Source organism: Haematobia irritans, chromosome 5, assembly GCF_050003625.1.
Source record: "Haematobia irritans isolate KBUSLIRL chromosome 5, ASM5000362v1, whole genome shotgun sequence".
Lineage (NCBI taxonomy): Eukaryota > Metazoa > Arthropoda > Insecta > Diptera > Muscidae > Haematobia > Haematobia irritans.
Window position 1 is genome coordinate 89,467,999 of NC_134401.1, and position 15,321 is coordinate 89,483,319.

At 34.5% G+C, this 15,321-nt stretch overlaps 2 protein-coding genes across 4 annotated transcripts in view; one reads left to right on the forward strand and one right to left on the reverse strand.

Annotated features, from left to right (window-relative positions):
• Positions 1-15,321, forward strand: part of LOC142238121 (uncharacterized) — a 464,847-nt gene that overhangs the window by 435,583 nt on the left and 13,943 nt on the right. The window lies entirely within an intron of this gene.
• LOC142238120 (V-type proton ATPase catalytic subunit A) lies at positions 8,880-11,900 on the reverse strand. 3 transcript variants are annotated; one of them, XM_075309668.1, is made up of 5 exons: positions 11,760-11,900; positions 11,112-11,264; positions 10,337-11,037; positions 9,299-10,276; positions 8,880-9,235 (listed from the first exon to the last, which is right to left on the reverse strand). In XM_075309668.1, exons 2-5 carry the CDS (start codon positions 11,185-11,187, stop codon positions 9,143-9,145), a joined length of 1,848 nt encoding a protein of 615 aa, XP_075165783.1. In that variant the 5' UTR covers positions 11,188-11,264; positions 11,760-11,900; the 3' UTR covers positions 8,880-9,142. The 3 variants fall into 3 exon arrangements, with proteins under 3 accessions (XP_075165783.1, XP_075165784.1, XP_075165785.1); XM_075309669.1 differs by having other exon boundaries at positions 11,672-11,809; XM_075309670.1 differs by lacking the exon at positions 11,760-11,900 and adding an exon at positions 11,356-11,375.

Sequence of the window (15,321 nt, forward strand, 5' to 3'; positions counted from 1 at the left end):
TTATTTGGGCAAAGCCCTATAGACTGCAAGATGGTTGGATGGACGCACGTTTCGGAATTACCACATTCCTCATCAGCATCCTCTACTTGCAGCAAAACTATCAACCAATTATCAGAATAAATTCAGGCAGTTTATTAAACCCAACAAAAACCACACTTGAACCCTCCGAAAAAAGGTTTTACATTGATAGCCGGCTTATGCCGAAATAAATTCGAAACAAACATATCTCTTTTCCTATGCCAATTTGGACAAATTTGGACAAAATTTTCTATAGAAATAAAATTTGGACAAAATTTTCTGTAGAAATAAAATTTGGACAAAATTTCCTATAGAAATAATATTTGGACAAAATATTCTATAAAAATAAAATTTTGACCAACATTTTTATAGAAGTAATATTTTGACAACATTTTCTATAGAAATAAAATTTCGATAAAATTTTCTATAAATTCAATTTAAAATTTGTATATCCTCCACCATAGGATGGGGGTATATTAACTTTGTCATTCCGTTTGTAACACATCGAAATATTGCTCTAAGACCCCATAAAGTATATATATATACTGGGTCGTGGTGAAATTCTGAGTCGATCTGAGCATGTCCGTCCGTCCGTCCGTTGAAATCACGCAAACTTCCGAACAAAACAAGCTATCGACTTGAAACTTGGCACAAGTAGTTGTTATTGATGTAGGTCGGATGGTATTGCAAATGGGCCATATCGGTTCACTTTTACGTATAGCCCCCATATAAACGGGCTCCCAAATTTGGCTTGGGGATCCTCTAAGAGAAGCAAATTTCATCCGATCCGGCTGAAATTTAGTACATGGTGTTAGTATATGGTCTCTAACAACCATGCAAAAATTGATCCACATCGGTCCATAATTATATATAACCCCCATATAAACCGATCCCCCGATTTGGCTTGCGGAGTCTCTAAGAGAAGCAAATTTCATCCGATCCGGCTGAAATTTGGTACGTGGTGTAAGTATATGGTCTCTAACAACTATGAAAAAATTGGTTCACATCGGTCAATAATTATATATAGCCCCCATATAAACCGATGCCCCGATCTAGTAGAAGCAAATTTCACCCGATACGGCTGAAATTTGGTACATGGTGTTGGTATATGGTCTCTAATGACCATACAAAAATTGGTCAGATTTGACCTCTTGGAAGACCAAAATTCATCCGAGTCAGTTGAAATTTGGTACGTGGTGTTAATATATGGCCTCAAACACCATTGCAAAAATTGGTCGAAATCGGTCCATAATTATATGTTATATAGCCCCCATATAAACCGATCCCCAGATTTGACCTCCGGAGCCCCTTGGAAGAGCAAAATTCAACCGATTCGGTTGAATTTTGGTACGTGATGTTGGTATATGGTATCCAACAACCATGCAGGAATTGGTTCATATCAGTCCATAATTATATAAGCCTCCATAAAAACCGATCCCCAGATTTGACCTGCGGTGCCTTTTGGAGAAGCAAAATTCATCCGATCTGGTTGAAATTTGGTACGTGGGGGTAGTATGTGATATTTAACAACCATACCAAAGTGGTCCATATAAGTTCATAATTATATATAGCCTCCATATAAACCGATCCCGAGATTTGGTTTTGGAGCCACTTGGAGGAGCAAATTTCATCCGAGTCAGTTGAAATTTGGTACATTGTGCTAGTATATGGCCGTTTACAACCATGCCTAACTAGGCCCATATCGGTCTATAGTTATATATAGCTCTCAGATAAATCACACAAAAATTGGTCCATATCAAGTTGATAATTGTATATAGCCCCCATATAAGCGACCCCCATATTTCAATTCTGACTCTCTACGTACCGTGCAAAAGTCCATATCGATACGTAATTATTTGTAGACTTACCTAGACATAACATTTTTGTCTAATATATACCACGTATGGACTAACTCACAACTTAGAAAACGATGTTAAAAAGTTTTAAGATAGCACAACCCAAGTAATTCGATTGTGGATGACAGTCTTTGGTAGAAGTTTCTACGCAATCCATGGTGGAGGGTACATAAGATTCGGCCTGGCCGAATTTAAGGCCGTATATACTTGTTCATTTTTTTAAATTTCGGGATATTTATATACCCAAAAAATTGTAGGATAGTAATATATAATATTGCAAATAATGAAATAAAGTGCTAAAATAAAAAAATAAAACATTTCATTCGAAGAAAAAACATTTTTTTTGTCAAACAACAAGAACTTGATCAAACATTTCAAAATAAGATTTTTAAATTTGGTAGATTTTTGGTGAAATTTTCTTCAAATTTTGGTAGATTATTTTTGGTCTCCAGGACGCTGAAGGACTAAAAGCTGGGGATCGATTTATATGGGGGCTGTAAAAAATTATGAACTGATATGGGCCAATTTTTGGAAGATTGTTAGAGGGCATAACAGGTTGGCTGATAAGTCCCCGGTCTAACAACAAAAACACATGTTTTTGTCAAAATTCGTTTTTATTATTCAACATAGTTCCCTTCAAGAGCGATACAATTTTTTGATACCATTTTGGTAGTACTCCTTCGGTTTTGCCTCAAAATAGGACTCAGTTTCTGCGATCACCTCTTCATTGCAGCCAAATTTTTTCTCCGCGAGCATCCCTTTGAGGTCTGAGAACAAGAAAAAGTCGCTGGGGGCCAGATCTGGAGAATACGGTGGGTGGGGAAGCAATTCGAAGCCCAATTCATGAATTTTTGCCATCGTTCTCAATGACTTGTGGCACGGTGCGTTGTCTTGGTGGAACAACACTTTTTTTCTTCTTCATATGGGGTCGTTTTGCCGCGATTTCGACCTTCAAACGCTCCAATAATGCCATATAAGAGTCACTGTTGATCGATAAAAATTATTCCATGCGCATCCCAAAAAACAGAGGCCATTACTTTGCCAGCGGACTTTTACGCTTCGGAGACAGTTCACAGGTCGCTATCCACTCAGCCGACTGTCGATTGGACTCAGGAGTGTAGTGATGGAGCCATGTTTCATCCATTGTCACATATCGACGGAAAAACTCGGGTGTATTACGAGTTAACAGCTGCAAACACCGTTCAGAATCATCAACACGTTGTTGTTTTTGGTCAAATGTGAGCTCGCGCGGCACCCATTTTGCACAGAGCTTCCGCATATCCAAATATTGATGAATTATATGACCAACACGTTCCTTTGATATCTTTTAGGCCTCTGCTATCTCGATCAACTTCATTTTAGCGTCATTCAAAATCATTTCGTGGATTTTTTTATGTTTTCGTCGGTAACCACCTCTTTCAGGCGTCCACTGCGTTCACCGTCCTCCGTGCTCATTTCACCACGCTTGAATTTGGCATACCAATCTTTTATTGTTGATTTCACTGGGGCAGAGTCCGGAAACTCATTATCAAGCCAAGTTTTTGCTTCCACCGTATTTTTTCCCTTCAGAAAACAGTATTTTATCAAAACTCGAAATTCCTTTTTTCCATTTTTTTCACAATAACAAAAGTTGCTTCACAAAAGACGCTCTATCTCACAAACTAATTGACTTGCAGACGTCAAATTTTGACACGAATCATTTGAAGGTTGGTACTATGCATTTAATACTAGCGACGCCATCTATGTGTCAGACCGGGGACTTAGCATCCAGAGATTTTTAGAAGATGTAATGTTCCAAACATAATATGTTGTAACATATTAACATTTATGTCCCTACCATGTAATACTAGATTTTCAACAGTATATACATGCACTTAATAATAATAATGTGCTAAAAATTTGGCATATAATTTTTATACAGAAACATAGGAAAACAGTCTTTATCGTCCGTCTGAATATATTTCTCGCCTATCAATACGTTGTGTTTTGTATTACAATGTGAAATAAAATTAAAAAAAAAAATTATTTAATAGACTTCCAAATATCTTATAACAATCTGAAGATCTATTAAAGTCAATCAAATTCTCAACAATTTAAAAATTAAATTAAATTTATCTTTTGAATCTTAAGTACAATTAGCATACATGATATATCATAAATAAAAAGTCTCCATTATTTTCTAAACATCTTCTACTTCCCTACCATTAAAGGATTTTGTGGGATTTTTCCTCTAGTTCTTGATAGAATAGACCAATTTAATTTATTTATTGCTCTTAGTAATTCAAAAAAAAAGGATTACAATTTGTTCAAGTGAATTTAATTACAGATTTGTGATGTCCTTTCATGTGTGAAATTTGTCATTGAATTTATTAGTTAGTCTTACATCCATGCGTACTTTATTTTTGAATGAACACTGCTTTGATTGTCACATACACAAACAGTATAATGGCATTTTATAAGCAAATGAAAGATTTATTCGATGTGATTGTATGGAACATCTGTCAAGACTTTTAAAAATGCATAAACACTGATTTTTACACATAGTTATCACTTAAATAATTGTGTAAAATAGGATGCAATTATTCCTTATATGATACGATTATCAAGCTCAATTTGAAAGTGATTACACTTGTCCTCAGGCTATCAACATCACTTTGCCATAATTGAGACAACATATTGAAATAAATTCACTATGATATACATAAATCAAAATACAAATATTAATTATTTAATATTTAGTCAAGACATTTCATTTATTACAAGCACAAAATCTTTTGAAATAAAATACGTTTCGAGTTGGTGACCTTTATAATATGTAGTGTCACTTCATCTCATGGGCAAATAGCCCCTTTTTCTACACTCAAGTAGAATGACATTTTCTTTACACTTCTTTGAAAATTTGTCAATTACAAACAAGAAATCCAGTTAGGGGCTTTTCGACTTTCGACAAAAGTCGAAGTTTGTTAATCTTCAAATTCGATTAATCATCTTTTTTTATCTCAAAATTCGTAAGTCGACTTTTTCAAAACATAAAAAGGTCTAATTTTACAAATTTTGAAAATGTTTTTTAAAGTCGACCGTTGCAATCGTCGCAAATCGGCTGTTGCAAATATTGAAAAAGTTAATTTTTCTAAATTTTGAAATTGTCGAAAAATCAATTTTTGAGTATTGATTGCAGTCCTTACTCCTTACAGCATAATAAAGTTCTCGATAAATACTTAGCCTCCAGAAAAAGAACAAACATTTTGGGAATGTGAAGATATATTTTTCAATATAGTCTCCTTTTTACTCAAACACCTCAAATACGCAAAAAAACCAAAAATGTCGAAAAAATGTCAAATGTTTTCATTGATCAAGAGACTGCAAAAATAAATTTAAACTATGACCATGCGAAAATTTGCTCAAAATCGAATTTGTCGAAAAAAATTATAAAGGCTCATAAAAAACGAACGACAAACAATCTAGCAAAATCCAGGGGGCTAATCACGGCATTCGATATCGAGAACTTTTGATCGAAATCTAAATTTTTCGGATCACGGGAGTCGATATCGAGTTTTTTGGATCGACAATTTTTCCGATTGGTAAATTGCAATCGTAAAACATTTTTCACTTGTTATACCCTCCATCATAGGATGGGGGTATATTAACTTTGTCATTCCGTTTGTAACACATCGAAATATTGCTCTAAGACCCCATAAAGTATATATATTCTGGGTCGTGGTGAAATTCTGAGTCGATCTAAGCATGTCCGTCCGTCCGTCCGTCTGTTGAAATCACGCTAACTTCCGAACGAAACAAGCTATCGACTTGAAACTTGGCACAAGTAGTTGTTATCGATGTAGGTCGGATGGTATTGAAAATGGGCCATATCGGTACACTTTTACGTATAGCCCCCATATAAAGGGACCCTCAGATTTGGCTTGTGGAGCCTCTAACAGAAGCATATTTCATCCGATCCGGCTGAAATTTGGTACATGGTGTTGGTATATGGTCTCTAACAATCATGCAAAAATTGGTCCATATCGGTCCATAATTATATATAGCCCCCATATAAACCGATCCGCAGATTTGGCTTGTGGAGCCTCAAACAGAAGCAAATTTCATCCGATCCGGCTGAGATTTGGTACATGATGTTGGTATATGGTCTCTAACAACCATGCAAAAATTGGTCCATATCGGTCCTTAATTATATATAGCCCCCATATAAACCGATCTCCAGATTTGGCTTGCGAAGCCTCAAAGAGAAGCAAATTGCATCCGATCCGGCTGAAATTTGTTACATGGTATTGGTATATGGTCTCTAGCAACCGTGCAAAAATTGGTCCATAATTATATATAGTCCCCATATAAAACGTTCTACAGATTTGACCTCCGGAGCCTCTTGGAGGAGCAAAATTCATCCGATCCGGTTCAAATTAGGAACGTGGTGTTAGTATATGGTCGCTAACAACCATACCGAAATTGGTCCAATCACACAAAACTTGAAACTAGAGCCAAAAATAATCTACCAAAATTTTATTTCTATAGAAAATTTTGTCAAAATTTTATTTCTAGAGAAAATTTTGTTAAAATTTTATTCGGTTCATAATAAAATTTTCATCATTGTCAAAATTTTATTTCTATAGAAAATTTTGTTCAAATTTTATTCGGTTCATAATTATGGTTGCCACTCGAGCCAAAAATAATCTACCAAGATTTTATTTCTATAGAAATTTTTTTCAAAAGTTTATTTCTATAGAAAATTTTGTTAAAATTTTATTTCTGTAGACATTTTTGTCAAAATTTTCTTTCTATAGAAAATTTTGTGAGAATTTTTATTTCTATAGAAAATTTTGTGAAAATTTTATTTCTATAGAAAATTTTGTTAAAATTTTATTTCTGTAGAAAATTTTGTCAAAATTTTATGTCTACTTTGTCAAACTGAATTATATACGTATTGGATCGATCTTTTTCGATTTAATATATACCACGTATGGACTTACATACAATTTAGAAGATGGTGTTAGGAGGTTTTAAGATACCTTGCCATCGGCAAGCGTTACCGCAACTTAACTGCCACTTGTGGGTGGCAGTGTTTAGAAGAAGTTTCTACGCAATCCATGATGGAGGGTACATAAGCTTCGGCCTGGCCGAACTTACGGCCGTATATACTTATTTTTTACATTGTTTTCGCCATAACGCTTAAGAAATTGCATCACATCGTCAATTTTTTCGATACGATTATGAATTCGACATCGAATGCCGTGATTAGCCCCCAGAACTTACTTTTCTGCTCTCATCGAGTACTTTGGTCTGGGATGATTCGGAGTCAAAAAGTTGAATACTGCTGAATACTTAAAAATCATCTTGATTTAGGGGGTAATTTCTACATCAGAAAACTGAAAAATTCCGATTTGGCTTCTCTTCCGTGTAGAAGTCCTAATTGGGCCAAAACTAACCTAGTCTGCCGCTGGAATCTTTTCCTGCGGTGCTATGGGCAGTGGTTGAGCTCCTGGAACAGAATTACCTTTGTACCTTCTCCCCGCTTCAGCTAAAGTATCCTCATAAATCCTGTTTGGCGGACCTACCTGGTGTACTGCCCCGTAGACCTTATAATACATAGATGAGCCATGGGTGTCAAACAATGTTTGACAGTTCCGAAGATTAAGAATAAACGAGAAAAATAAGAACATGCATACAATCTCTTTCGTTTTCCTTTTTGTAGTTTGCTAATTTTTCACAAAATTAGACCGTTTATGATGCACCAGAGGATTTATAAATAAATTAATATATTAAAAGTTGATATTTGAACAAAAAATTGTGACCAAAACCGCGAAAATACGAATTTTAATTTTGAGCAGCATTGCTCTTTACGAACAACACAAAAGCAAATGCATGAAAATTAATGTTTGGGACTGACTACGAAAAAATCAAAACTAAATGTCAGAAAATTAATTTTTCGAACTGACACATTTTTTAAAGAGAATCTATGTATTATAATGTCTATGATCGTATCGCCAATTTTCTCTATATGATTATGAATTTGATATCGAATGCCGTGACTAGGCCCCTGGTGCTGCATAGTTTACCACTGACCGGCGAACTGCCTTATAGGTAGTCTATGCTTGCAGAAAAGCCCAATGATTCAAAAATACAATGGAGGGTATATGATGAGCCTTTTCTTGCTTGTCAACATATTAAACATAACGAGTTCTGCACATAAGTTCCGCATCGCCTATTGATCAGCTGATTGCTAATTATCTACCTCAAACATTTCTATAGCAGATATACAAGTTATACAATAATGAAAAAAGCAAGATAAACCATAATTGCATTATCGCAATTTTCAATCCTCTTTTCTTATCTATTTCTCCCACTGGGTTGCCAGGTGACTGATAAGTACATTAAAAAGTTTTTTGTAAGACACACAAAGCTCTCCCCCATCATTGTTTGTTAATGTTTTAACCCAATACCAATTAGCACTTCTCCGTGTATGTGTGTGTGACCTGAGTATACATAATTCATCAAAATTCAATTAATTCCTAGTCACGTGGAGGAATTTCATACTTTACTTGCTTTTTTTCAGCCCAATTTGTTTGTTTTTCCCATGTTTACTACGGAATACATAACATCAATTCGAAGTTTTGTTTTTTTTACATTACCTAAGTTTGATTTCTATTTGTATGATTTCTTTCATCATTTCATTCTTTTCTCTTTACAATAATTATTAAGTATAACATGGTGATTGTTTCTAAATAATATTCATATATATATAGTACAACATACATATATAATTTCCACAGAATGAAGAGAAAGACAATTGTTTTTAGCATGTTTTGTTTCACAAACTTGCAATAACAAAAACACGTACAATTGAAAAAGAAATAAGAGAATAAACAACAATAATAATAATATAAACAATTAAGTGGAATTTTTGTGGGGCAACTTAATCAATAACGAAAAATCCTTTTAACAAAAACGAAAAAATCTTTCCTGTAGACATTTGAAAAATTAAAGAGGTTGCCATCCGAGTTTAGAATATGCCAAGTTATTGTTGTGTTTTTTTGTTTGTTTTTTTTTTGTGTAAAAGTAAACATTATTAATAAGATTATATAAAGGACGACTTTTGTAACAAAGTTAACAAGTACTGAAATGTTAAGTGGGATTTACAAACAACTTTTTGTTTTGGAATACTGAGGATGAATGGGAATTTCCAACCACAACAAAGAACAGGGAATCATGATACACTACACACAAATTGGCTGGGTGTTGCTACTCTGTACGGATATCTAGTCTTCCAAATTTCTGAAGGCCTGTTGCAAATCTTCATGGAGTTGTTCAAAATCGGCCTTAATCTTAGCTTCACCATCCTTAACGGGATCCTAAAAATAATGAAAATTCAAAATCAGTTTTATTCTTTTCATAGTGAAGTTCATTTATCTTACCTTGAATTTCATAGATGACAATTGGTACATAATGTTACCCATAGCCTCGCGTATAACATTCCAGGTGATTTTATTTTCCGATTGGGCAGTGGATTCCACTGAATGACGGGCCATATCGTAGAAGGCAATAATGTTTCTCAACATACCCACTGTCTTGTAGAAGGGACAGAATCTGTCATATGATGAGTAGGAGTTTTGTTGCAAGAAATCATCTTTCAACAATTTGGCTACCTCCAATGTGATCTTATCGGTTTCAGCCAAAGAAGCCTTACCGACCAATTGCACAATTTCGGACAAATCTTCTTCTTCTTGCAAGATTTCCTTGACCTTGGTACGCAATGGTACGAATTCCTGGAAGTTCTTGTCATAGAAATCATCCAAGGCACGCATGTATTTCGAATAGGAAATCAACCAATTGATGGAGGGGAAATGTTTACGTTGGGCCAATTTCTTATCCAAACCCCAGAACACTTGGACAATACCCAAGGTGGCAGATGTGACGGGATCAGAGAAATCACCACCAGGTGGCGATACAGCACCGACAATGGAAACGGAACCTTCACGTTCAGGATTACCCAAACACTTGACACGACCAGCACGTTCGTAGAAGGAGGCCAAACGGGCACCCAAGTAGGCTGGGTAGCCAGAATCGGCAGGCATTTCAGCCAAACGACCAGAAATTTCACGAAGAGCTTCAGCCCAACGAGAGGTAGAATCAGCCATCATGGAAACATTATAACCCATATCACGGAAATATTCGGACAAGGTGATACCAGTGTAAATGGAAGCTTCACGAGCAGCTACAGGCATGTTGGAGGTATTGGCTACCAAAGCGGTACGCTTCATAATAGATTCGGTGACACCATCAATTTCAACAGACAATTCGGGGAAATCTCCCAATACTTCAGCCATCTCGTTACCACGTTCACCACAACCGACGTAGATAATAACATCAGAGTTGGAATATTTGGACAAAGCCTAAAAAGAGTAAATATAATAAATCTCTTACGAGGATAGCTGATCTCTTCTTTCACTTACTTGTGAAATGACAGTTTTACCGCAACCGAAAGCACCGGGAATGGCAGTGGTACCTCCCTGTACACAAGGGAACAAAGAATCCAAGACACGTTGACCAGTCAACAATGGATGGTTGGCAGGCAATTTTTCAGCAACTGGACGGGGTTGGCGTACAGGCCACACTTGCAACATAGTGTGTTTGGTAATTTCACCATCAAATTCGGTCTCCAAGACAACATCATCAACATGATAGTTGCCAGCTGGAGCAATATAACGTACGGTACCCTTGGCACGAGGGGCAACAATCATTTTGTGTTTAACCAAAGTGTTTTCATGGACCAAACCATAAAGATCACCGCCGGTAATGTGGGAACCAACCTTGATATTATTAAGGGGATTAAATTCCCAGCTTGCTGTGCGGGACAAACAGGGTACATTAACACCCTTAGGAATGTAAATGGAGCTGGTTAATTCGTTGATGTCTTTCAGTGGACGTTGGATACCGTCAAAAATACTGCCCATAATACCGGGACCCAATTCAACGGACAAGGGCTTGCCGGTACGCAAGACAGGATCACCGACAGTGACACCCGAGGTTTCTTCGTAAACCTGAATGGTGGCCATGTCACCTTCCAAACGGATAATTTCACCCACCAATTCATAGTAGCCTACACGTACCAACTCGTACATAGCAGAGCCAGACATGCATTCGGCGGTGACGACTGTATGAGACAAGAAGGGAAATCATGAATATTGGAACGAACCAATATATGAGGAAATCCCCCAAATAACTTACCGGGACCGGAGACAGCATATACACGGCCATATCTGGACTCGTTTTCTTCATTATCGAATTTTTTCAGGTTCGACATTTTGGTATCTGTGTGTGTGTGTGTGTGTGGAGTTACTTGCTACTAGCTCTTACTTAATATACAATGGAATGATTTATCTGGATATGGAAAAAAATGGGGAAAATTAAAAAATGCATATGAAAGTGTCCTCGGTTATTCAAATGCACAAATTATAGCCGTTAACTTTACAAAATATTTTACGATATCCCCTAAAGTGATCTTGTGGTGCAAAAACTCGAAAAACTTTTTTCTTGTCAGCTGACTTTGCTTTTTAGGAGGTCACTTGATAAATCACACATTCATTGAAACGAACTTTTTCTCTCTTCTTCTTCTTCTCCCTTTTGCTTCGTTACTTTCCAGTATATTTTTTTCTTTCTTTCTATAGGGGCTTTTTTTACTTCAACAAAAAAAATCCATTACAATTTCCAATCGTTCACTTTATGTTTTTCGAGTTTCTTCCTAATTTTTAATAACATTTTATATTGCTTATATGTATTTCAATTACTTTATTTTCCCTAAACTATTGTTTTTCTAATATTTTTTTCTACGCTTTATTATTTGCTTCTCTTTGAAATTGACGAGAAAATTATTACCAACAGGTTTCTGCCACACCGAACTACGACGATCAACGAAATAATGACATTACTACGTACATGACTGCAAGATGTCTGGGAAAAGCTTTTATTTCACGTGACATTTGGAAGTTCGGAGTTACTTCCAATCGAATAATACTGGAAGTGTGTTGTGGTTACTTTTCACAGTGACAAGTGTTGCCATATCGCATGCTACCAGATTGTCGCACACTGAATGCCATTGACAATCCATTTAAAGAAAGGTGTGTACTGGCATTCAATGCGCTTTCAAATGTAGTAACGAATACAAATAGTCATATTTTAATGATTTATTTTAAATCCTAGTAATAAGTTCATGTTTAACCGTGGAATTAAACAACAGACATGTTTTAGTTTATTATAATGTATTTAACTAAAAATGAAAATGAAGTGCTGAAAACATATTAAGGCCGGTACTTGTTCATTCTTGCGAAAAAAAATTTATAGAAACCATTGTTTCGCAACTAGAATCCGGTGTTTATATAGGTAGCAGGAAGCGCTATTTAACAGGGAACGATATTGAATTAAGTTGGTGGTTGCTGCTTGCTAATACAAAATTAACATTTTATTTTTCCTTGGGCAATTGGACAATTGATCTGCTACTGCTTTGATCCTTTGTATATTTTCGGAACAAAAATATGATCGAAAATATGGTTATAAACCCACATATTTCTTTTTTGCCAAACCTCTTTGGATCCAAATCTTAAATTCAAGTTCTCAGTTTTTGCAAAACCTGCTCATAAGTTTTATTTATATTTAGGCAGGTTAAACTTGAAGTTATATAATTTGGACCATTCTTTCCAATTTATGCTAGATTTTGCAAATAAAACCTTAAATTTATTTTTATTTTCCGGCTTTTTCGACATTTCGCATTGTTTTTTCAACTAAAATTCGACATTCAACTTTGTTGTTAAAGATCAAAAGCCGGTTCGACATGACTTTCAAAAAATTTAAAAGTAGATTAGACAATATTGAAGGTTACAAAAAGAATGAGTAGTTTTTAATTCTTTAAACATTAATTAATTTGCTGTTTTTTTTATTTCTTCGTTATATATTTTAATGTATCAATTATTTTTGTTGTGATAATGTATTGAGTCTCATAGCTAGGCTTTTATGTTAGTACTGTGTTTTTATAGTTTCTTATTTTTAATTTTTTTATCTAATAATATTTATTTATTATTATTGTTTTTTTTTTTGTATTAATAATTTTTTGTTAATTGCTTTAATTATTGTGTATTCGTTTGTTTCAAATTCTGTTAGTCAGTTATTACTATTTATGTTATTTTGTACCTTTTTCATGATTTATGATTGTTGTTTTTTTTTTTGTTTAGATTTGGAATCCGTATATTGCCTTGCGGCTTGTATTCGCGAAGAAAGAATAATTTAAAAATAAAAACTTCGCATATCCGCCTTTGTTTGATTAAAAAAATCAATTTTTGTTCTTTGTATACCTACTATGAAAATAACAATCGTTATTTGTATACTTACTATGAAAATAACAATCGAAATCATTGTTTCCATACTCTTAAAAATTATCGTAATGATATTGCATTACAGCCTAGCACAAATAAGCATTACAAATGAATATTGTTTTAAAAATGTCTGGCAACACTTCGCAATTTCCAATTAATTCCATGACATAGCAATTTATACGAAAACATGGTGGCAACATATTATGGAAGTACATTGTGATCTGACGAAAGCTTTTAAAACTTTTGAATAGCACTTAGAAAAACGAACATCTAAGTAACAGTAATGAACACAAACAATCTCGAAACGCTTGAAAAATTTTATTAACGTTGAATACAATTTGAGAAACAATCGTTTTCAATTTGAAAAAAAGACACAGTCAACAATAGAATTTGTCATATTAAGGCGGGTATTATGATTGTTATTTTTTTACATTGAAAGTATGTAACTATTTTTTATAGTTTTAATCAATTGATGGATATATTAGTTTCCTTAAATATTTAGCAGGAATATAAATGAACTCGTCATGATATGTAGTTTATTTTAGACAAATTTTTGCTTCCATCTTGTACTTCGGAGATGTTTCAAACTTATGGATATATTTGAATAAAGTCACAACAAACAACAGCATCTGTTTTTTATTCAGTCCATTGTGAAAAAAACTATTATACTCCATATAAAAATGTTAGCGCGGAATAAATGCGAAATCTTTGTTTTGAGCATTTTCATATATTTATACAACCCTGGAATTTTCGCACGAAAACATAGGCAGGCATATTATTTAGCATAAATAAGTTAACATCCCTGGGTTTGAAACCCTATTTACGAAGAGAGATGAAGATATTCGTTTTTCTTCATCATCACAAAGTTAAATCGGCTACAAAACACTACTACAATTATCAAGGTTTTTGATAGCCCTTTCTGTGTGGGTGTTGCTGTAAATATTGCTAACGATTACTGCAGATTTTCTTCTATAATAAATTCTATATTGTTAGTTTTCGTGGTCTTCGTCACGCTAGTTGTGCATTCCTCACCAACGCCCACAAAAGTATATTTGTGGAGCCAACACCCACTTCTCAAAACTTGTGGCAACAAATATAAAACTTGAGCCGTTCATAACGCTATTGTATCTAAACTTTTTGTGCAATACTTTGGAAAAATGCACTTTTCCAGGATACTCATTCTCATTGTCACAAATGGAAATGAGCAGTAGCAACGTCATCTCACGTTCTCTCTTTAGATTTTGTTTTTAGCAGAGGAAACGGATGTTATGCTTACGAACAGAACAAACTTTTTAAATTACTTTTCTTGCCTTGTTGTTATATGTGCCAAATATAGTTTTGAAGTTTTGTAACGCATATTACATGTAAACTCCCACTTACTGTTATATATTTGTAGGATGATTCTTGTTATTTCATTGGTATTTTATTTCATCGGTCTATGTGCATGTACAAAAGTCCTACGGTTTTTCTTATTGTGCAAGCATTGGTTCGAAAATAACGACGAGGGAAATAAGCAACACTAATTAAATTGTATATGTGTATTGTCTTTCGCTAAAATGTCACTAATTCCGACGGCCAGGAAGTTGTGAAACCACTATCACGGTGGGGTGTCTCCATTCCAAAGCAAAGTAGACAATAACTTGTATATTACCTTTGTCTGAAGCAATATTGAATATGGATCTGTTATTTGGGATCCGGTTTACATTATTCATTCAAACAAAATCCATAGTTCCGGATCGATCCGGCACTTCTTAGAATCCCCACCACGTCGAAAACAGTCGTATACAATATGCATATCACATTAGCAAGGTATCTTCACTTTTGAGAAATTGTACCACGCCCAGTTACACACAAGTTTTTTTTTTCTGATTCAATCTCGAAATTAATTGATCCAATTAATTTTTTATTTGAAATGTCTTCAATCACAGAAATGATAGTATCAATTAAAAAATTAATTGAAAGTCAATTAAAAAATTAATTTATCCAATTAAAAAATTAATTTATCCAATTAAAAAATTAATTGATACTATTAATTTTTTTTCAATTGAATCAATTAATCAATTGAATCAATT